General features: G+C 42.4%; 1 protein-coding gene across 4 annotated transcripts in view; it reads left to right on the top strand.

Annotated features, from left to right (window-relative positions):
• LOC121607166 (zinc finger protein 609-like) overlaps window positions 1-24,161 on the top strand; it is a 73,511-nt gene that overhangs the window by 34,037 nt on the left and 15,313 nt on the right. For all 4 annotated transcript variants that reach the window (XM_041937873.1, XM_041937882.1, XM_041937890.1 and 1 more), the window contains exon 3: window positions 16,266-16,491. In XM_041937873.1, the coding sequence (XP_041793807.1) occupies window positions 16,266-16,491 (226 nt within the window). The remainder of the gene's footprint in view (window positions 1-16,265; window positions 16,492-24,161) is intronic.

Raw genomic sequence — 24,161 nt, 5'->3', positions numbered from 1 at the left:
AGCAAAGCTTTTATACGAGCTTTTCTCTAATCCAGTGACTACCGTGCCCATTTTGAGCATAATTGAATATCATCTGTTCAAATATAAATAGCTGCCTCTTGTATATTAATTTGGCTTTATTTTGTGAGAGGTATGCATTTGAGGTTCGGCACGTTATGTCTGTGCATGGGAGGGTGTGCATGCATGCTTCCAAGCTTGGAAGTACAGATCTGAGATGAAAGGATTTTCTTTCCCATTCTAATCCACACAGACAGCTAGGCCCTTGTGATTATTCCCGCCCCCTTCTCTCCACTCATCTCTTTGAATGCAGGGCCTTTCTAATTCACCCTAAAAAGGGTTTCAAAAGGGGATTATACCGCTGATAGAAATTAAAGGGAGAACACGTCCGTCCTTTGGGACCAATGTCAAACATTCATGAGTCGATGGATGCTTGCACAATATAGGACTGAATTTGGAGCAGGTTTGCATTTCGCAGGGCTCTTTTTTCAGTGCTCAGATCCTGATACAACTGTTTATTAATGATGTTGTGATAAGTGTTTGCTAGTTGTTCCTGAAAAATTTCTCAAAGATTCGTTGATCCATGACACTTACAAGCGATTTGTTGGTGTACAAGGCCCCCCCTCACATAGAGAAATAAAGAGCATCTTCCAATTAAAACTGTTTCAGAACTAGTAGCTGTGCTATTAATCAAATTATGCAAAATTAATGAGGAAATCACATCGTTATAAAACCAAAAATGACTTTTTCATTGACAACCTCTAAGATTATCATAAAAGTTGACAATTATGGGGAGTTATGTTTCAGTTAATTGTTTAATTATTTTAACCATTAATTAAGATGTCATTTTGGTATAAAAGCAAGACATCACCAATGGTATACTAATGTGAGCAAAGTGATTTATTCAAGGCTTATTCCTTTTGTTCAGCAGTATTGGCCTCAGATTTACTTATTCTGCAAATGATGGTTGTCATGAGAGTTGAACACTGAAGCCCGTCATGTTTAACATGTAGGGGAAAGAGTTTAAGAACGAGGTATAGCATCGTGTGGCTCACTGACCTGGGCCTCAGTCCAACAGCTTCACGCTTCATCACCACTGAATCTCTTAAATCCTCACCCCAATCTAATGCTCTTCAAGAGAAATAAATAGATAAATAAACTCTATATGCATTAAGTGTTCCAACGCTGTTGGATTGTGCTGTTCTGCTACCTTAAGTAAGGTTTTGCGTTGCTGCCAAGTCCTTTCAAACTCGATGACATGGAACTATTTGACTTTGGCATCGAGGAGTCGGTCACTGTTTACACGACATTTTAAATTTATGCATCTGGCAGAGGCCCTTTGACCAGGGCCAGACTTGGACCATGAAGGGGCGGTGAGAACATTAAAATAACAATATATAAAGAGTTACGATGACGGTATTATCAGCAGAGAGACCACATAAACCAGCTTCACACTGCAGATGACTCAACCAAACATTAACTTCAAACTGCGTGTTAAGTTTGGGAAATATTTAATGCCAAACCAGAGTCATAATAGACAGAGCCTAGCCTGTCCCCCATCAAGTGTAAAGTGTATATTTCTAAGCTTTTTGCTAACTAAATGTAAAATAGCATAGAATTAGCATCTTGTACTTGATACATTTGCTGCAACTTTACCCTTTATTCCTCCTCTTTGTCCACTAGATCAAGTCTTTCTAATAGTGCAGACTCTCACTCCAGACTTGTGTGTCCCTGTGTCTTATAGATTATCTGTATATACATGATTTACTACATTAAAAGCTTTAAATGCCATAAGTGATAAATGTAGGTTGTCCTCTGCTTATACCTCTCCTCAAAAATTGGTTGTTTGCCAATGACTTTTAGAGTCTCAAGTGTGTGAGGATTTGATTTTCTCATGCTGTTTCTGTTGCTTAAACAAGAGTACCACATGCATCAAAGTCACCCCTGCCACAGCAGCCCTCTTATGAATGCTGATACGCTCAATGGAGACTGCATCGGTGTCCTTGAATACAGAAGCGTTGCATTATCTGTTGTAGGCAGAGAAAGACTCCGCTGTCAAAACAGTGCTCATCCCATTGCTGTTTTTTTCCCTCCCATCCCTGTTCTGGACCCATTTGGTCAGCAGTCTTGTCAGTTGGGTTTTATTTATTGCAGTTATGGCTGTAAGGCTGTAATGTGGGTAGTACTGCTGGAAATAATTAAGTAGCCATAATTGTGCAAAGAAAAGCATTAAAGATCCCAGGTTCCTCTTTGTCAGAGTCCCCGTTGGTTGGCACCTTAGCAATTATTATTCTTCTTTTTATTTTTACTTTTATGTTCCCCAATACACCCAAAATTCATGTGAGGACATACACCACACTGAAAGTGTTGGGCAATATCCTCCACTCTTTAGCCCTTATCGAGTTCAATGGGACCAGTGGATCGCCCCAGTGGGGGTGAGAACGCAGAGAGTTCGCGACTAGTCAAGCTCATGTCGTGTCGCTGCTTCACTGACGAGGAGCATTCCAGTTCCCCGTTCAGTCACATTAAAAAATGAACATTAGTGTCAAACCGTACGCCAACATTGGTCAACCGAAGTCTTGTTTGTCTTCAAAACATGTAATTTTTGACTGCATCACCAGAATGTGATGATTTGCAGAACAAGACAAAAACATACTGTGTAACATAGTACTCTGTGTAAATGAGCAGAAGTGGTTGAGAATTTATCAGCAGGTCAGCATCTTAAGATTGAGCATCACAGACATTTGCATCTTTATTTTTTCTCATCGACAGCATCACATTTGAGTGCCTTAACTGTTACAATAAGTATTATGGACAATGAGCCACTGTCGAATGTTAATATTTTTTTCAAAATAATTGACACAAATGAAAGCGCTCCAAACTGTGACCTTAAAACTGAGCTTCAGACTGGAACGTGAGTTTTGTGTACCGTTACACCCATACAACACACTGTATTAACCCCTTAAGTATTGATATGTACACACTCTGCATAGACAGCTTTGTAACATGACTGTTTTACTGTTGACTTATCAGCCATTGAGTTGGAGGATAAAGGGATTGTTGTGTGATAACTTTCCAAAGTTGTAAAATCCTGCCTCATAGTTTTATTAACCTTTTGTGCAGTCTTGGCATCTGACAAACTCTTGGATGAATCACTCAAACTGGCTTCGCAGATTGTATTGCGTTGGTGTGGCTGGATGAAGTAAACCCAAACCAATGAAGCAACACCATGCTGTTGGTGTTTCTGAATCGATCACTGTGCATCTACAGTGTTTCTTCAGTGTTCAATAAAAGTCAAGACAAGGATAACTCGGCTTAAATCGCCAGATATGCAATACCTGATCACTTAATCATTATCTCTACTCTCCACGCCTGCATGGCAGTGAAGGGCCGCGTGACATTGTGTCATCTGCCTATGTTCATGTCCAGCCCAAAATTTGTGACCGTGCAAAGTGTGCAAGCAGATGGTGCACACTGACAAACATGTTTGAACATGTCTGTGTATACAAACACCCAAAGTAGTATAAGCAAAACTGTGCAGCAGACGTGGAGCATCTGCACCTTTGGATCCCCTCGTTGGAACTGTGAAATCATTTTGAAATGTAAATAAATCAAGTGGACAGACTGGCATTTAGCTGGGTTACTGTTTTTGTCTCAAGGTACTTCACTGGTGCACAGATGGGCTGAGCGGTTGATTGCTTGGCATGTGAAGAATGGGTATTATTTCCCTGCAGCTTGATATGCAGGGCAAGCTTCACCAGTTAGTGGTCCGTGTAGTTGTTTTGCTGAGGAGACTTTTAACCTACCACCAAAAGAATGTACAATTGTATAAAAATACTTTGTTTTTCCAGAGATAGTTAAATAGTTGTAGTGCTTTTCTTCTCCCGCACCATGCCGTTTCCAAATATCCCGAAAGGACGTGTTTGTGTAGCACCAAGACGAGAGGATGTGTGAGTGGATCAATAAAGGTGAAGTTAATATGGAAATGAGCTTCTCTTTGTAGTGGAGGCTGGGGAGTTGTTTAGTCCTTGGCGATGAGCTGAGCTCGCACATTCAATTATGTTTCGTAAGTGGGGCCTCTCAGTCCATCTGGAAAACTAAATTATATTTAATCATATCCATTAGGTTTATGTATCCCTTGAAGAGTGAGACATTTTGCTGTTAAATCCATTCACTTAAGTCATATGTCATACTTACTATGGTATTTTTTATTGTTGATAATATAGCTGAGGGTATTACTGTAAAGGTCCAGGCAATTTGGTTATTACTGAATATTGGGACATTTAATAAACTAAAAAATATGGTGAAAGAGCTCGCAGGCTTTGTTTCTGTTCTACATGACCTTCAGACTGTACCTCCCCGCCATGATGATCTGGGGTTTTGTCCTGATCTAGTTAAGATGAATGTCAAACCCATTCAAACCTCAACCTTCACTTGATTTTTGAGAACCGTATTCATATACTGTTCATTGAATTAGATGTGCTGTTGTTTGCCACCTCCAGGGCGTTATTGTTCCGAGTGGAAGTCAAGAGTAAACACTGAAAGAACATCGGTGACTCGTCAGCTGAGGTTTTGGAAGAATTTCGAATAAATACTGTGAGTTTAATTATTTATTCCAATCCCATCTCAAATGTGGTATTGGATATGAATTATTAAGATCCAAAGAGGCACAGTGTTGGGAATAAATGTCCAAAAAAAAAAAAAGGCTTAAAATAAAAAGCCAAATATTGAGTGAAAATAGTCTTTTTGCCTGGTGGCTAACTAATATTGAAAATGAGGCACATACGCAGTTTTGTGATTTTTAAGATATTGTAACTCATTCTAAATTACATCTTGAAAATTCTATCCAAATATATATACAATCAAATATACATAAGACACGGCATCTTAAATACCATTTATTTTTCACTAACGATACATAATTCTGACCCCCTGGCTCTTAAGATCCCCAGGATAAATAAAGATGGAGGTATCATCTGTGTTTATGGACAGCAGCTGCAGACAGGGAGGAGGGGGGACCACAATGACTGCACTGACTGTTTATTTTTATCAGGGCATTAGCAGATTAGGCACTCAAACTAACAAGGTCATCAAACTCTGATGGCTGAGAGCAGCAGACCTCTGCTAAGCGGCTGGCAGAGTGGAGGGAGATTTGGTGTGTTATAGCGGGTTTCACTTTACTCCCGCTCCCTCGACATCACCGCAGCCTGACTTATTAGTGCTTTTAATGATCTGAAGGGCACAGAGATATAATTTGTTTAGCGATTCCCCACCAGCGGCTCCAGCGGATGGCTTACTGCATTGTGCTGACACGTCGCCACATGTCCTTTGATTAAGCAGGTGTCTCAGGATCATTTGAGGCCTCAATCTCCTTTTGTTGTTTTGCCAAAGTGCATCTACTGAGTACTTTCAAACAGCGTTTAGATTGATTTGATACTTGCTAAAGTAGATTGATTTCCAGGTCGGCCTGTTTAGGCATGTTTTTCACTCCAGAAAAGCTTCTCACATAACTCCCTGGATTATACTCAAGTCAGCTCCAGACTATAATTATCAAAACAAGTCATAGACGTGCTGCCTGGATCAGAAAATAAACTGCGGTGTAACTTACCCCGCTACGCTCTTCTTGTGATCTGCCTTTACAACTATTTTTCCTTCTCGCCAGTAAGTGTTGAAATGTCATGCGGTGCGAGCTACAGCATTCATTGCCCCAAGGTGTATTAAGGTGTAAAAGTCTATAGGGCTTTGAGGCTGTAGTGCAGGAACTGCTAGCACTCAGTAATAGTGCACATCACTGTCCATTAAGATAGACATGGTTCAATAGGAGCTCTGTGAGACAGCCAGCAGTAGAGGTCAATCAGAGTAGCAAGCTCTCGTTAAAGCAGCAGCATGAGGGACAGCACAGTGAGTGCAGCTCAGGCGCAATCTGCAGAACAGTGCACTCCCCCACATGTCCAAACACATATTTCTACTCCTACAGCCGTGGCCTTACCCTCCGCACCTTTATCATCTGCGTTTACATCTGAACAGCTGAAACCTCTGCTGCGTTTTTTACAAGTTGACAAGCCTAGAATAGACTTTGGAAGCCAATCAAGGGATTCACAGTCAGCTACTGACTGTGATGTAAGTATATTAAGCGTTTTATCAGTGCTTGATTATTTATTTATTATTAGCCATATTGCCAGACTCAAGTTAATATACCTTCCAAAGCTGTAATTTTAATGTTGCACACATCCATGTTGTGCTAAGTATAATATTCCTTGTTTTCTCTTGTTTGTGTCAGTCCCAGTAACAAAACAATAGAAAGTAATTTGGCATAATTCATATTTAAAAAAAAGAAAGAAGTGTTCATTGATGTGTGGCTTGGGATTGTCTTTCTAATGTTTGGAGAAGGCACCACCCACAGCAGAGCGTCAACACAAGGGAAACAGACTAACAGAACATCTATAAATAGTTTGAGGTTAGGGGCTCTAGGGAAATCTCGCAGCCTGAATAACAACTTGTTTTCCTTGTATAATATGCGGAACTAGTAGAATATCCTTTGTTGCTTAGTTGGTAAGGTTTCTGGATCGTATGTCTAGGAGCATTTATTTTTACTCGGCGGCTTTAGGCTTTTGGTTTCAGGATGGTAGGTACCTGAAACTGCCAACATCATAGTGAACTGTAAACATTAATACACAGGGAGCTAGATTTCCTTCCAGCCGGATCTCGAAGCCTTGGTCAAGGCCTCAGACTAGTAAGACGACAAAGAGTGAATCATTGGTATTTGGGTGGGAATCTAGGTGGCTGAGCTGTTGATGACAGCCTCTCGGTTTGTTGTCAGGTTTCCCTTTGCTGTGAGATAAGATTTATGACTATGGAGAGGGCTGGTGAGAGAGAAATCCTCCTAGACTCAGCTTAGTTTATCTGGATTCCTGCTTCAGCACAGCCTCTCTCCCCCTGTTGGACACAAGTGAGTGACCTTGGCAAGAATGTGGCTTATTGTTGTAACAGATACTGTTGTTGTCAACTGACCTATGGTCAGAGTGGAAGGATGAGAAAGTGGAGGAAGGGAAAAGGGGAGATGATCCCCACTAGAACCTGGCAGAATCGCCGTGGAGATTAACTTCAAATCTGTCCCAGCTGATGACAATGGAAGTGTCCGACATGTTTACAGTGTTAAAATGAAATAACAGTATTCAGTGTTGCACCGCAGTTAACTTGAGTTGCAGTATCACATGTAGGGCCCTATGACTTCCGCGATGCAGAAAACACAGACGGGCTTGTTGGTGATAAAAGCAGAGTCAATTGCAAGAGGCTGAATATTGAGGAAATTGCTAAAATGTGGATGCAATTTATAAAAATCAGGATTTGATGCTTTTCTGCGCTGCATAATAGCAGACTCAGTATCTTTGGATTTGGAACTACAAAACAAGACACTTGAAGACGTCGCCTTGGGCTTTGTTTAACAGTGCGTACTTTATACTATTTTCTGACATTTCACAGACAAAATTATAAATTGATTAGTTCAATAAATAGCAGTCAAACCAATCAATAATGACAGTAATTGTTAGTTGCAGCCCTACTTGCCAGTGTTCAATGTTGCACAACAGTAAGTTGTGTTATTCTATGTGTGTTTTTCATTGTATTGTAAGGACATCCAGCCACTAACCACTGACTGTGCAACCACAAACGATCTTAAAAACCAACCAGGCAAAAAGAATAGTTTTGTTCCTGTTAACAGAGCACAGATACAGTATGTGCAGGCAGTTCCTCATATAGACGTGCAGCACGTTTTATCAGCAGTTAACACAAAGAGATGTTCAGGTTGCCCCACTTCCATTTGAGGAGCTTTTAGTCCTCATGATACCCAACAGCCCACCCCAGAGCACTTCTAACCCAACCCCCACCCTGTCATCCAACAAACAATAGCAGGCGTAGGCTCAAGGGAACCGGCTGAGCCTGAGAGAGGAAAGGAAGGAATTAGGTTGACAAGGTCAAGCCGAACCAAGACAAGAGAAAAGTGTACCAAACCACCTGCTGTGTGTGAGCTAGTCAACCAACCGGCATCCAGCTTGCCTGCCAGATCCCTGAGCTAAGCAGGTACAAATGATGTCAGCTTTTCTTACAAAGAAATGTAGGTAATCTTTCCAGTTCTTCCTTGCTTTGAACACATATAGCGCAGAGAAAATACTGACTCCCTCAAGGGACTTTTACTTTCGTTCATTGTCTGTTTGTTAGCCTCGTTCTGTTCAGAGCGTAGCTAGAGGTGATAATGAAGAGATGAAAGTTTTAGTTAAGCCTATGTCATCAGACATGCGAAGCGTTTTATAAGTTGGTTAAACCCCTTTCACTCTGGACGAGACACCCACCAACACCCACTAGCATGTGGCTTTTGTCGTTGGTGGGAAAGGATAGAACTGGTATTCATTCCAGCCTGAAATGACTCTGCAGTAGTCACGGGTCTTGGCTCCAGCTCCGATTGGCAGGGATGGAAACAGGACACCCGGGTGGACACGCTAGTTTTCGTCCCCTTTCAAGCACAATGCTGTGACGTGCGTTGGAAATTCCGGATGTTACCGCGCAAACGGCCTGAAGTAAAAGGTATTAAAAAAGTAACCACTGTGGCATTGTCATTGCCCTCCAAGCTGTTTTCCACTGTTCCCTGTTTAATGGTGTGTTTGTGACATTGAACATGACGCACCAGGAAAAAAAAAAAAGAAGAAACAGAAAGGCAAACTCGTCTACTGGCAGCGAGGAAGGAGTCAATCAATTAGCGGATTTACCTGTGTGCATCTTCGTGCTAATTTTGGTGTAAAAATGGTCGAGTTTGTAACTGCACAGAAAAACAATAATGATGTGAATTTAGTGCAGACATTCATGTTCCTCTTAGGATGAATCTTCCTTTAACGTCATCACAGGCTGCCATCTTAATTTGTCTAATAATCTGGTTTATCACCAAATACCGTGAAAAAATAATAACATTCATATCTGTCTCAAATGTACTTTGTGTTTAGTGCTAATTAGCAAATGCTGGGATGCCAACACACTAAACTAGGCGAATGGTAAACATGTTTCCGGTTAAACATCAGGACATTATCATTTGTTAGAGCATTTGCATGCAGGCATTAGCATTTAGCTCAAAGCACTGTTGTCTACAGCTTCATTGTGCTGCTAGTGTGGCTGTAGACTGAGTCCTGTTTGAGTATGTGAAGAGGTCATGCTCAAGCTAAAACAGGGTGTTTCTCTTTAAAACTCAGCAGTTTTTTATAATACTCTGAAAAGGCATTTAAAGCAAATTCAGCGTTTTCTTAGTTTTTTGGCAGAAATCTGAGGACTTTGCCAACAGCACCAGGAATTCAAGCATTCAGATGGTCAGAAAGGTTGCAAACAGTTTTACCAAATATTGGTCTAGTTTGACTTTTGCAGTTTTAGAGTAGTCGTAAAAGGGGAGATTTTCCTCTGTGTGACTTTGCTTTACCGGGCAAATTAGGCCACCGCTTCATAAGTGAGCAAATTGGTAAGCTCCACTTATCCTGGCTCAGTCCTCTCCCCCGCGGTCCCTTGTGCCTTCTGTCTTTTTATATCACTTTTACTTCCCATCATGCTGCTGGTTGCTGCAGGAGCAGTCTCTTGACTAATGTATGTTGTCCTTTCATCAGCAAGTGCATATGTCACCACAGGTGAAGCCTCGCCTGCTCGCTGAAGAGATTTCTCTTTGACAAAGATTTTTGTACTTTTTGCCTGAAGGCCTCGGTAAAATAGTGGCTCTGAATGTGAATGAACGTGTCACACTTAGGAGATATTAAATTTGATTGCTGCTGCAATTGACAGCAAACGTGAAAGCATTACTTGTCTTTTTACCAGTTAAGCTGTGATTCACAGCTGTTGTTAAGGGCTGAGAGATGAAAGTTTGCTCGGCGCTGCATGTGAAGCTGTTGCTTTTACAGACGTTTTTCATCTTTATAGCTTCGTCTTTCACTGTTCTGTTTCTGAACTTGGAGGTTGTGTTGCATCATAAAAATGAGCTGTAATGTTAAGTGTAAAAATGTGGGCTGACACTAATCAGCATTTCCTGGAGACGTCTAGAAAGTTCCATGTTCTGTTAAGGTTCGTTTTTTTAGGCTTTTAAAGTAAAATACACGTGTGCTGCATAAATCTACACGTTATTCAAACGCTGCTAGTCAGTTATATGAAAAATGTGTCGTTTATATGCATGACATAGGCCTGTAATGTTAGAGAGTCACTTGGCAAACGGCTTCTTTGCTCGACAATAACTGTTCCCAGTGAGATCCTGGCTCACTCATTATGCCTCCAAAGAGATTGTAGGTCGTGGGTGACCGACTTCATCACAGCTTAGTTTCCTCTCTGTATTATTTATGTGTGGTTATACTTTCCTGAAAGCACAATTAGCAACTAAAACTGAGAGGAGTTGCCTAGAAACTGAGTGCCTTTTGGCAGCTGGTGGTCTACAATAGATGTCAGGTGTTCCTGATTGTGTTTTCTCTCCCAGTTTCTGAGATTTACTCTGAGCTTCAAAGAAAATGACAGTGTGGTTTCAGTGAAGGAATTAGGCCGGTGCGCAGTGTCGGAAAACAATCGGATAGGTTTTCACGACTTGAAAAGGAATCCATTTTACATCTTCCTTTTTTTTCTGTCCCCTGGCTGATTTGAACATTTTAGTAATCAAATTAGATGAGGCTCGTCCATTTGTTTTCAATTGTAGCTTCATGCTAATAACCATGCTACTTCAGTCCCCCCAATAATACAGCTCATTTTAAAAGCTACGCAATGATGTGATTGCATGCTGATAATCAGACTCTGCAACGCGATTCTTCTGGACTGGTTCAAATTTGAACGCTGCTTTTCTGAAATTCATTATGTGGATTCAACAATGTATTACAGATTACAAGTCCCTACATTGTTTCCATGACAGCCACATAAAGGGCTTGGATCCCCTTTTTCTAATGTTTCTTAACAGAGTGTCAGCGGTGCTGAAAGAGGCACCGACCAGAGCCAGTTAGAAGCGTAATCTCCACTGCCCTCGACCTCAGTAACTTGCCAAAGATATTCGCAGGGTTTGCCCCTGGTGTCAAAAAGAATTACATAATTGAAGCGAGAACACTGAACTCAGCCAGCTAATAGCACTTCAGCAAGGACTCCTTTTTACTTAATGATGGCACCTTGTGTCAGCAAGAATTACGTTTTCCCTTTTCAAGACAGATGTTTTCTTTCTTTTGATGTTGAAGATGGTGTTGAATTTCCCACGCTTTATCAGGCTGCCAAAGCTATACTGATCAGTGGTTAAACAATCAACAGGAGCCAATTTAGATCAATTATACTCTTTTAGGTAAGAGTTGGGAAACGCCTTTTTCATTAGACTTCGATTCAGTTTGCTACGATTTGTTTGGCAAACGATTTTAAAGGAATGTTGATGTGCCACATTTGTTTTGATTTCTGAATTTTCATAATAGCAGAGTAGTTCATAAAAATCATGAGAAAAGTCAGATGAATGGGCAACACTTTACTTTAAGTGCCGATATTTAGCATTTATAGGCAACAGACACATTTAATAAATGGCCCCCTCCTTTGAAGTGGGCAGTTGTACTCTAATGTGTAATGTAATTCTTTTTTGTTAAAATGCATTTTAGAAAATTGGTATTGCAAAAAGTTTGGTTCAGGAATTGGTATAGGAATAGGTATATAAGTCAAGGTGTTTGTATCGGTACTGGTATCGAAGATTTTTGAGCAATACCCAGCCCCACGTCTTAATCCAACAGGAGTATAACAGGCAGGTTGAGTTAACCACATGCTCCATGCTCTCTAGGTGTGATATTGAATACTGTAGCTACTCTTTGTACCCTGCATGTTTCAATAAAAAACTAAACTGACCCATAAAGTACTATTTTGAAATACAGAGAGTACAGTGTTTTAAGAATCCGTTTTGCGACCCGTGTTTCATACAAAAACAGACGATAAACCCTCATCTGCAGTCAATCCAAACAGTGTGCATTGCTTAGCTCAAGTAAAGAAAGCACGAGTGGACACAAAAATCGTATGAGAAAGAGAAACTGCTTATGGGGCTTATAGCCGGCACCTACTGATGCATAAAGAGCACCAGAAGAAAGTGGAGTTCTACGGTTTAGCAGTGATGCGTATTGAGCTACTGTTGCAGACATGATTGTCTGTGACCTGTAACAGCAGACTCACATGAAACCATGACCACAACATGCATCCATTAAACATGAGCTTTGTGTATTGAATTGAAGAAGGTGCATTGTTGAGAACGAATGCCGGCTTTCCAATCATAACAATTTTAGAGACGATAATATCTGTGTCACGTATCGCACAGCCGCATGATTTTGAATCCGGAGAAAACATGCAGTTTGCTGTAAGTTTATTACCGTCTAATGACCCGAGATAACGGCAGTCATCCTTTGGCTCCCTCGGTTTGTTTATGATTTCATTGTGTTTCACTGCTCAGTATTTCTGGTGCATGATTAACAAGCTTGTTTTCAGATGTTATGGAGAATACAGTGAGCTAACTCTACTGGACCGAACTGAATTACAAAACAATTCATCCAGGTCATGGTTTGTGACATTAATAGTCATTTCTGTATTCCTCCACATTTCCATTTCAGCAAGTTTTATAGTTAGTAGAGTAATAGCATATCAGCCATTTCAGTGGCTGTCAGAGTTAGGTTAAGGCACTTCTGTTGCTGATTTCAGCGTGGTGTACAATGAAAGATTGGAAGCATAATTTGGTCAACTGTATTTGAGCTCCACACTCCACTTGAGTACAGCCAAGACAGGTGTCTCCATATGACACTGCAGCGTAATCCTTCCGTAATCCTCGCTCAAGATCAGTGCTCAGTTCTTAATCCCAACTCTAATAAACAAGTTAAAGCTGAAGTTAATGTGTCCAGTAAAAAGTGCAGCATGCGTCTGTCTCCCATGGGCACGTTGTCATGCACAGTCCCCCCTCTGTCAGCATAAGAGTCATGGGATTTTTGTCAGTCAGTCCAACACTGGCTTTCTCAAGGAGCTGGCATTGGGTTTCAGCTAAGGGAGGGTTTGCGTGACACTCAGGCATTGTGGTTTTGGTGGAGATGTTCGTAAAGTCTTGCAAGGAGGGAAGAAATCATGGGATTTGGCATCATGTGTGCATTGGATAGGGCCTCGTGTAATCTGACAAGTTGTGTAGTTCAGTCACATGTGGTTTTCTGAAACCCCCGGACAAGACGTCAGGCATTTCACTGTGTGGGTTTACATTCTGCAGCCCCGCAGTGAAAGTCCTTTTGTTCACTCACCCATTGATAGAACTTGGAAATAGAGCACCAGTGTTCATGCACATTGTACACTGGTCCCATTTCCATTGTGATTCAATTCTAATTATTTTGCACCATTACAGAGTGAATGCTTCCTTTATTGTCTAGCTGCATTAGACCGGCCTGTCGCTTTCATCTGTGACAGTTGAAATGGAATAATTCCCCTGCCCTTTTAACGAGCTTGGTAACAGGATTAAAGTGGAAACAATAGAGTCAAAGTTCACGCAGGCGTGGTTATAATCAATCTGAATTTAAGATAAGGCTGTGAAATTCATCAAGAGGATTTGAAACATAGAGATCATTAACTTGGGTGGAATTGTTCTGGGAATCACCAGTTTTCAGAGTTTGGAGGAACAAAAGGCTTCTGATACTACAGCTTTACCTGGAAACCAGTTTGAAGGGTTAGGTTTTGAATCATGACCTTACAGTGGTAGTGAGCTCAGTGGTAGATGGCTGTCAGCCACTGGCCCAACCCGACTAGACACGCAACCTCCGACGCAAAACAAAGAAATTGATCATGTGAATCTAATAACATGAGCCTATTACTCAACCTCACTGTTTCACTAAGGAAAGGGGTTATTTCCAGGTCCTTATGTGACCTGGCCATGGTCACAATTATTCCCAAAATGTCAGTTCCCAAAATGTTGACATAAACAGTTTGAGTTTGAGGAGTTAAGTCAATTTAGAGGAGGCTCTGCACGAACCTGGTTGCACCTTTCACCGCTGGCTGTCACTCTGAAGCGGAGTTTGATGTGTGGTCTTGTCTGTGGCTCTCTGTGTCTCCATACAGCCCAACAGTGTGTGGTGACAGCTCGGGTGATTACCTGTCCTGTCTCATTCACTCAGCCGGCCTGCAGCTTGGCCCTATCATGCGTCAGAAACTGACACACAGTGATTACGATGTCGTTAGGCCCGACTCTCTGTCGCTCTCTGCACACATTCATTTGCTCTTCCTATGAGCAGCGGGAGAAATGTGCTATCCACGCTCATTTCTGTAAACCATGAAATATTATGCTTGGGTGATGACAAGTCTTGAGCTAATATTAAATTTCATCAGGGACTAATGTTTGGTTTACGAAGCATTGAGCTCATCACGGATTCAGATTTCTCACAGATTCAGTGATTGATCTGAAATGTCTCACACAGAATAGTTCCTGGCGGTATTGCTCTCGAATAACTGGTTTTATAAAATATGATCAATCACAGCATTTTTTTATGAATCTCAAATCATCAAATAATTAAAATTCCAGCAAACATGTTGTTCACCTTGAGCAAAATGTGAAAGACATAACATTAAATCACACATTCTAAAATGACATCGTCAATGAAGACACAACAATATGAAAAAGTGAGAATTAAAATGCTAATCTGTTCTTATCCAAAACAGTTTGGTTTTATTTGGTAGGTTATCATAGCAAGCCTTTGCCAGTCTTGCATACTAAGTACTGCAAAGTATGACTTAGTCTTGCGAGATTGCAATTATTATGACCCCCACGTTGCCCCCCAAAAAGAAAAAAGGTGGAAAAAATAAAATAATAACGAGCAAACCAATATACTCTCTCCCCTCAATACATGATACAAAAGCAAATTAAGACATAAATACTTAAAAGCAAGTACACGGTCACGTTGGTTGCTCCTCAAAGTTATACTTAAGTACAGTGATACTTTGAGCTAAATGCTAACACATCATGCTAACTTTGACAGCACTAAGATGCTGTTGTTTAGCAGGTATAGTGTTTAGCATCTTACTTTAGTGTGATAGAACGGTAACATTAGCTAATTAGCCCTAAATACAGCGCTATAGGAAAAGGGGGGCCAGTGAAGACATTAGGATTTATCCTCTGGGGACCATGATAACAAATTGTACCAGTTGTTGAGATGTTTCAGTCTGGACCAAAGTATCAGACCCTCGAACCGACCAACAGGCCAACATTTCCTAGGTGGATCAAAATTAAGCAGTAGCTTAGATATATGCAGTGATAAGTAGTTTCAGCTCCACATCATACTCAGTTTGGAGCCGAAAGTAGATTAAAGCAATTATTTAAAGGGTGTACAGGCTTATAATCCAATGTGTCAGTTGTTATTTTGTCTTCTCACTCTAATTGGATCCAGCATTGGCAGCATATTCCTGAGCACTGAGTGGTTTATGCCCAATTAATAAATGTGTGTTGTTGGCTGCAGCATGACATTCCTCCTGCAGTTCATTGCTAATGATTTGGAGAGCTTTAATGTCGACTGCTTTGAATGAAGAGCACTAAGCCTGGTGTCACTGTGGCCCTTAAATCACAGTCAGTCTTCCTCTGTCTCTTCTCCGCCTACACACTTTTTCTACCTCCAGTTCTCTCTCTCTCTCTCTCTCGCACGTTTCCCCTCAGTTGCTCCCGTCGTCTGCCTCCCTTCCTCGTCCTTTTCATTTTCGTTTTCCATGCGGGCCCACTGGCTCTTCATTGCTGTCACAGTGTGTCAGAACAGGTGGAATCAATTACTGACCCTCAGCAGCCCGCTCCCCTACCACAACCAGCTTTTTAATTGAGCGAATTAATGAGTGATCAGCCTGTGAGATGATTTGGTGTCACGGATCTTGCTCGGCTGTGTGCGAGGGAGGAAAGCTGGGGAAGGGATTGTTTGACCAATCCTGCATAACTAATTCTGTCCTTCCACAGAGGCAGTCGAAGCAGTTCATGTCCCTCCCTGCCTTCGCTGCCTGCTAATCACCTCTAAGGTTGAGGACAGACACAGTACTATATTACAACACTAAGTGCTGCATCTCTTTTACCGATTAGGATTGCTTTCAAGGGCCACTGGCATACCAGGATGATTTCCATGTGCTCAACACTTTGTGAACTTGCCCTCTTTGTGGCATCCATTGGCCGTATCTGAACATCTGCTCTGTATGTGTTTATACAGTGGTTCTGAAGTGTCTCGTGTGTTCCTCTCTCTCAACCCTGACTTCTTTCTTCACAGATGGAATCTCCCGTCTCCACGCCAGCACCTCCTCCCCTCCATCTCCTGGCCACAGTAGGCAACAGCGAGATTGCCTCGCCGTGCGAGCAGATAATGGTGCGCACACGCTCAGTGGCGGTGAACACATCCGACGTGGCCCTGGCGACTGAGCCCGAGTGCTTGGGGCCCTGCGAGCCTGGTACCAGCGTCAATCTCGAAGGCATCGTGTGGCAGGAAACCGAAGACGGTAAGTGAAGTGATTTAACGTGGGGTGGGGGTCTTTGGGAATCTCATGATTCAGATTCTTGGTGTCATGATTCAGATCGATTCTCAATACAAAGCCGATTCGACTCATTAAGTTGACTCCACTCCCAATTACAAGGTGAAAATATGAAACATAAACTACGAAGCCAACTGATCTTGATGATCGCTGTCTGACAAAACAAACAAAAGAGAGAAAAGTGCGTGGATTGTGGAACGAAAGCCAAATGTTATGATTCTTTGGACAAATACATGAAGTGTTGTACATTTTGCTGCAAAAATGCATTGATAACCTTTTTGGCAAACTAGGCTCTTATGTAGGAGGAGATTTATTTATTTTTTCAGAACGAAATTAGGGATGCAGATGTTTTGAAATTGAACCACCAATGGATTATTGTTATTTTGCGTTGGAGTTTTGTAAAGTGGCGCAGTGCGTGTTTGTTTGATGGTGCCAGAGTGCTTCATTAATATTATCCTCTAGGTGATGCTGTAAAGTATGTGAATCCTACTTCCTCTTGCAAAGCTCACATATTGTTTATTGTGTCAAGCTCGTGTTTGTTGTGCCTAGATGCCTTCACCGTAGACCGGATTGGTTGGACTGAATTTTCTCCTTCGGTGCAGGAGAAGCTACGTGACTCAAGCATGTACACACAGCACAGCTCTGCTTTTTACGTTCCATGACCAAAATGCTATTAACAGTGTAGAAGAATCGCTGTACAATAGCTCAGTCCTGGATTTTGGCGTAAGAGAAAATAAGGCAGAAACACATGTGATAGGTTGTTTTGTGCCTTTGTTTACATAACCAGTGTGGTTGCATTAATACGTTAAAGAGGTATGGGTTTGTCAACACTTAAATGAAGCCTCTGTTGTTTAAGAAATTATCATCTTGCTGTCATTACCATACACATTTTGCCTGTTAAAATGTAATTGGATATGCCCCGACTGCCTCAGGAGCTGGTGGTGGTACTAATGTGTGCTTTAACAGCACACATGCTGCATAATATTGCCAACAAGAATAGCAGTTGGCAGGCAGTTCTTAGGTGACCTTGATTTGTTTTTTTGCTCGGGAGTAAGCAGACAGGAGTTTGTTGCACAGAGACATTTGGTCTCAACAACAACATGCCTCATAACACAAAGCGCTTTTTTGCGAGCGTGCCAGTTGGGAATAGAGTTGGCTCCTCTCCTGCAGCGCAGTCCGAGTGAAATCTTAGACTCGCTCAGTTTTCCTGCCTTTGATCGAAACCACATTCAGCTTATTTAATTTTAAGATGTATCACTGGCAATATCAGGTTTTGCTGGGTCTGAAAAACTGCCCTCTTTTTCTGTCGTGCATGTGAAATAACGCGAACACCTAATCTTCAAAGCAGCTCGCGCTCAGTTGCTCTGCGGGCATGCTGAGTACAAATCGCCCACACATCTACGGTGCTGCTTGTTGGTTCACTTGGAGGAACCGAACAGAAAAAGGTCCCTGCCTCATCAACATTCCCAAAGCACAGTCCCTGCTATTGAGTGCCACCCCCTCCCACCCCTCCCTTTTTTTTTTTTTTTTTTTTTTTGATTTTTGCTCCAGCCCTGGGCTGTGTCTGATTCACCCCTGTTCTCCTCTCTATTGCAACTCTTTTCTGTTACCAAGCATCCAGCCAGTCACCCCTTGACTCTGTTTCCAAGCAAACTGGGAGAGAGCGAGTGCAAGGCAGGGGGTTGGGGCAGAGGGGGGAGATAGACAAGGCTACTTCTGTTAGTGACACAAACATGGCTCAGAGCCAGCACCAGTACTATGTTTGTGCTCCCCCATTCTCTGCCTCCCACAGAGTGATTGACCCTCCCCCTCGCCCTGCCCCATTCCCTTTCCCCGTCCAAGTCTGTCCTTTGCCTGCACTCACTCTCTCAAAGCTGCTATTTTGGCTGAAAAGGTAGTGGTTTGGCCTGATGGGGCTGTGTTTTCTTCTGATTCTACTCTATCTGGCTCAGTGGGAGGGGGCTGGTGGGAGCTTTGGAGTGGTTTTAGAAGTGGAGAGGGGAGGTGGCGGGAGTTTATATTGAGGGAAAGGGGGTGGGGGGGCACTTTGCAGGTGTAGCACACAGGTTGTTATGGCCATCGGAGCTGTGAGGCCAGGAGGGTTTCCAGAAACCAGCACATTTTGCTCTCTTTGAAGCCTTTTTTTTTTATCCCAGACAAAACCTCCGTCAGGGAGCCAGTCAGGGAAGGAAACCATGTGATAAAGGATGAAGAGATATATTTGATAACTGCAGCTGTGAAGTGGCCCTCGGTTTTCTGACACCACTGCTTGTTCACTGCTGACAAAATCAGCTGTCGTTGTGCTTGTTGTTCCTTACCAGATATGTGATTGTCAGTGTCTGGCACACTCAGTGTAGTTGTAGGGAGGAATTTCTCAATAGCCCCCATTGCATTACATTTTGCACACTACATTTAACAACACAAAGATCTCTATTCCTTCTACTGTACATCATTGTAATGGTACGAGCCCCTAACAACCCACTGGCTAGTTTTAAAATAAGAGAGACCCAGATGCTGCGTACTTCAAACTGCACTGCCATTCTGCTGTTTTTCCTGAAGAGACCTATGACAGCAGACTTCTCTCATTGTGGGGCAACTGAGCAAATTAGAACCAAATGAGGAAATCAAGCAAATCCAGACAGAGTACCAGGGAAGAGCAACAAACAGAGGCCCCAAAGACATAGCAGAGGCATCCTGATTAGCAGTGAAGTTGAGCAGTCCCCCACTTCTCTGCATGACAAGTCTCATACAGAGCTGTTTAGGCATGCACTGTGTGTGCGCGCGTTTCGTTTAGCATGCCAACCAACAGCTGCTTCATCACCTCCGCCTTTCGGCCTTGTGGGAGTAAATGAACAACAGGCTTTCAGTAATTGTCTGTGCCTCACCCGACTCACAGAGTGCCAGAGAAAGAAACAGATGAGGAAGGAAGCAAGCGGCACCTAACACAATGCGATCACAGGAGCCGCACCTTTGGTCAGGGCTGACAGGAATCTTGTCTGATGAGGCCGAATAAATTTTTCATGCTGTGTAATTTGAGCACAGATGTTGCAGCCCGTTCAACCGAATCTGGATAATGGCGAGATTTAAATGTCGGCCTAAATGTATATGTGGATTACTGAATGGACACAATATCCCATAAGACTAAAATAAAAAAAAAACCATACAATTTTGTTGCATTTAGTCCTGTGAAGGAGAAAAACAGGATAATATGAGGTGAGGGAAAGTGAGTCTGTGTCACTCAGTCAGTCTGGGGGCGAGTGAAGCGTAGACAGGAGGAAGGGGGGGCAGAGCTGTGGTATTTTAAGGCCCGGCACTGACACAAATCCCCTCAGCGCAGACGAGGCAGTGGCAGCTCCCAGGGTCGTGTCAGCAGAGCGATGGGCCAACCCCTCCCAGGCTTAGCATGCTGATACCTCCAAATGTCATCTCTAAAATGCTGGAGAAGTTTATTGCTCTTGAAACGCAGCCCAGAATGCCTTGGCTCCTGCTCCAGGGTAGAGGGAACACAGAGGGGGCCCCTTTGGCCAAACACTGCAGCTCTAAAGTGCCAGTGAGCCCCCCCCCCACCCCTTCCCCTCCAGCCTCACACACACACACCGACCCTCCAGTGCACAACAGTCTTTTCCCAAAGCAGGTCCCACAGCTTCTTAAGCTCCCTAATAGATAAATAATACAGCCTGTTTGTGATAAAATGTTTGTCTCATGGATTATTTATGCAGCACACATTACATCATTGTAGCACCGGCTTTAGCACAGGAGTTAAAAGCTGTTTGACATCTGAATAGAAGAGGGGTCAGTGTGAAACATATTCCTGGATAAACATTTGAGAGATGTCTTTCTTTCCTCTTCCTGCAGCCCTGTCAGTGAGTTGAGAAGGGGAATGTTGTATGAAAGGAGCACTTGGCTCTGGAGCTCACTTGCCAGCTATGCTTCCTTGCTCTTTTGAAGACCACCTGTCAGTGGCCTCATTGAAATGTTTTTTACAAAGGCGAGCACTGGCTGCTCTCTGTGAACTCACCATAGAAACTGTCCTTGAAATAAGAGCGAGCTCTCTCAGGAGGCCTGTAGCCCTCTGCCAGGCCAATGAGCAAGAAGAAGAAGGAGTGAGGAATCAATCACCAACACACCAACTTCAGTTAACAGGACGCGTTGAAGAGAAAAAAAACAAGCGATGCACATTTTTCCTTCTCTAGCCTGCATTCTGTAGATTTTCAGATCCTCAGCCGTGTTTACTTTCCAGCCTACCCGGCCAATCTTCACCCTCATCACCGTTAACTACGCAAGAGTGGAAGTGAGCAATTTCCAGGCAAACGCACTCCCATGTAAAGAATTCACCACTCTTCCTCAATATGTGGTTGAAATACGACTCTGCAAGGAAATTTAGATACAGATGAACCACCATTCTTCGAGGGAGGAGGCTTGCCTTGTTAGTCACAAATTTTTTCCCCGGGTGGTGTTACCAAGATGGCGCCTGAGCGAACCCAAATCTCTTAAGAGGGAATTGATTCCTGTTCATACTGGCCGACAACTGCATTTTTTCAAGCACTTAAATGGTCTCGAAACATAATTCACATGCCTGGTGGAATTGTAGGCTTTGCCAGTGGTTGTCATAAGATATCATGTTTGCTATGTACACGTCAGCGAGAGCTTGAGTAATGCGCCTTTGGCAGACCTGTCTCTTAATCTCAGCACCATCTCGTTTAAGGGGAAACACCAGAGGGTTTGTTTTAACGGAGAGATTGTGTGTTTACCCAGATGACATTTGAGGAAACAGCTCCTTGCCTCACTACAAGTTATTTACAGCAATAAATGCTCATGAAGTTGGTAGAGATGTCAAATAGTTGGGGGGTTTTTTGGCTGCTACATTTGTTCTACATGTTTTGTGACCTACTAGAGCTGTTGGAGCAAACATGTACAGATTTTTTTTTTTTGAGGAGGGAGAAAGTGCTGCACACGGCTGAAAATGCTGCGACGATGTGGAGGGCATACTAATGCTGCCTACCTTTGCCTCTCAGCGGTATGAGGGAACTGACCTTCTCATAGGCTGTTATTCTTGTCAGTGAGAGTGACTTCGCACTTTTACCTCGTGTGAACCGCAGCGCAGCCTGAACTTTCAGATACGGCTCACTTGAACGCTCAGAAACTCAGAATATAATCATCAACCATACGCTTGTCTCATTTGCTGATCATTGGCAAACCTTTACTTATTACGTGGATGTGGAATTTTTTTATGTTATGTTTGTCTTTTCTTTTTGAAAGGGCTGCAACATACAAAATATTTTTATTTTATTCTACAGCAACTGCAGTTTCTCATTTCTGCCTTGCCGTGCATGTGGGTGCACAGCTATGCAGCAAGCCAAATACACTTACAGTGTTGATGACAAGCAGTCGAAAAGTCTTTTTCTGGAAGCAATTGTGAAACTGCGAAAACAACAAATTCATGATAGAGATTTTAAAGTATGATCGAAATGAAGGACAGTAAAAAGGAAAGTAGATTTACGGAGGTATGAGTTATTCCTCACACCAGGAAGATCAACATTAAGTCACCACAGGGAGTACAACACGGTAATTAATCAAGTAGGCACACACGTAGCTTTCACAACAATAAGAGCAAAGGTAGAAAGAGTAAACAGCCCAACAGTAATAAACAGCTGCTTAGACTGTTCAATTAACAACATATTAGCCACTAGTGTAATGGCTAGTTTGGTTAGCAAGAAACTGATCATGGAAAAACTAAACCTGCTCATACATAGCTGTTATAGTAGTAGATTGCCTACAGATCATCAAGGGCATCTGAGGAGTCGTTAAAGGATTCTTGTGAGTTTTTGTTGCTCTCATATCTGACAAAATGGAGGATGCAACAACAACAAGTGCTGTTCAGTGTTCAACTGAAACTGACTGCTGGTGGCAGACTGTGTGACATGTTCAAAAACAAAAACAGTCCAAAACTCAAAAACGCTTCATTTACAGTCATATAGCAAATTGGAAATGGCAGATTTTTACTTAAAAAATGCTCAAATGATTATTAAGATAGGTGCTGATTAATGTTATATGAGCTACTCAGTTGATGCTACAAATCATTTCAGCTTAACAATGGATCTTTCACTATTACTTCAAAATTAACACACAATTAAAAGTGATGCATTTCACTGTATAACCAGCATTCCAGCGCTGTAAGTGACTCATGCATTTCGTCCTAAATTCCTGTCAGCCTAGGACTTAAGAAAAGGTCAGTCTTAGGTCTTTGTATTCTGACACTGACATAACCGGACAAGCTCGGCTTCATTTTATGCACCACGAGTGCAGAAACACTCTTAAAATGGACTGTTGGAAACATGCTCAGACACTTGAATGCTCAAACGGTTCATTTATCAATGTTACAGTTATTGCTCGTGGCAGCACCCGGCTATCTTTTATCTTCCCTCCGTAATGAATACTGACACTATTTTTCTCATTGTTCTCACTTTCATGTCTACATGCAACCTTGATGAGTGGTACTCTGAGTGCAGAGAAAATGGAGCTGAGAAAAGAGCTGTTTTCTTCTAGGATACAAAGAGGGCTGTAAAATCTGTCAATAATTGCTTTAGTATCTGACTGTGCAAAAGGTGATGATTGCAAGTGCTGGTAATTGCTCACATAACTATTATTATTATTCAATCAAGACCTGTGTTGTTTTAATCAGAAAGCTCGTAAAGACGAATACAAACCTTTAATTTGATATTTGCGAGAGCAGTCCTATAATGTCACACCCAGTCATTACACACGAGTGATCTCCCATTTTCAAAGATAACAAAGGCATTTTGACAAGGTCAGTCAGTGAAAATGCCATTAACCCCACTGAATTCCTGTTGAGTTGAAGCAGAGCAGAGGTCAGCCAGTGAACCCACGGCCCTCACCAGCAGCAGAGGACCTGATATTTTGCTCCCACTGCAACCTAATGAAATGTGTTAAGGAGGGAAGAGGGGAGTTGGAGGGCCGGAGGGGGCAGTCACCCATGCAGTCGACGACCTACTCCTGACTTAATTTGTCCCCTTACATTACCCTCTTGTTCAAGTAATCCTTTACAAGTACACGGTGGAGGTTGGTGCACAAGGAGGGCTGCCATTTGTTCGATGGCATTGAAAGGGAGCGAGTGGTAAAATTGCAGGCCTATTCCTCTCAGTGATGTGGGCTTCACTCAGCTGTCATGAGTGACCCTAATAAGGCCGACACAAGGGGAGGGGGTGGGAGCTGGGTTTGCTCCAAATCAGTCTGTTTCTTGCCCAGAAACAAATCTAGTCAGTATAGACGGAGATCATGGCTCACACGGGCACTGATATGTAACTCGCCGTGTGTAAACAAATCATCATGCATGGAAAGTCATCTCAGTTTCTTGTGTCATTTGCTTTCTGCCACGGGGAAATTTGTTTGGGTTGTTTTGTCAAGGGCTTTCCGTGTTTAGACAGACTCGCCGTTGACATCTTTGTCCCGACAGCTTGAAAATTATTCCTGGGATGAAAGTGTACAGATAATTCAGATGGCTTTCAGCTTTCAGCAGAGAAACTTAATCTTTTTGAATACCCTTGAGCATAATTTTGGGATATTGCCAAGATATTCTATGAATTCAGATGCCCGTGTCAAGAGACTTTATTAAGTAG

This window comes from Chelmon rostratus, chromosome 1 (genome assembly GCF_017976325.1).
Source record: "Chelmon rostratus isolate fCheRos1 chromosome 1, fCheRos1.pri, whole genome shotgun sequence".
NCBI lineage: Eukaryota > Metazoa > Chordata > Actinopteri > Chaetodontiformes > Chaetodontidae > Chelmon > Chelmon rostratus.
The sequence above is the reverse complement of the archived record's forward strand: the minus strand, read 5'-3'. Positions and strand labels throughout refer to the sequence as shown.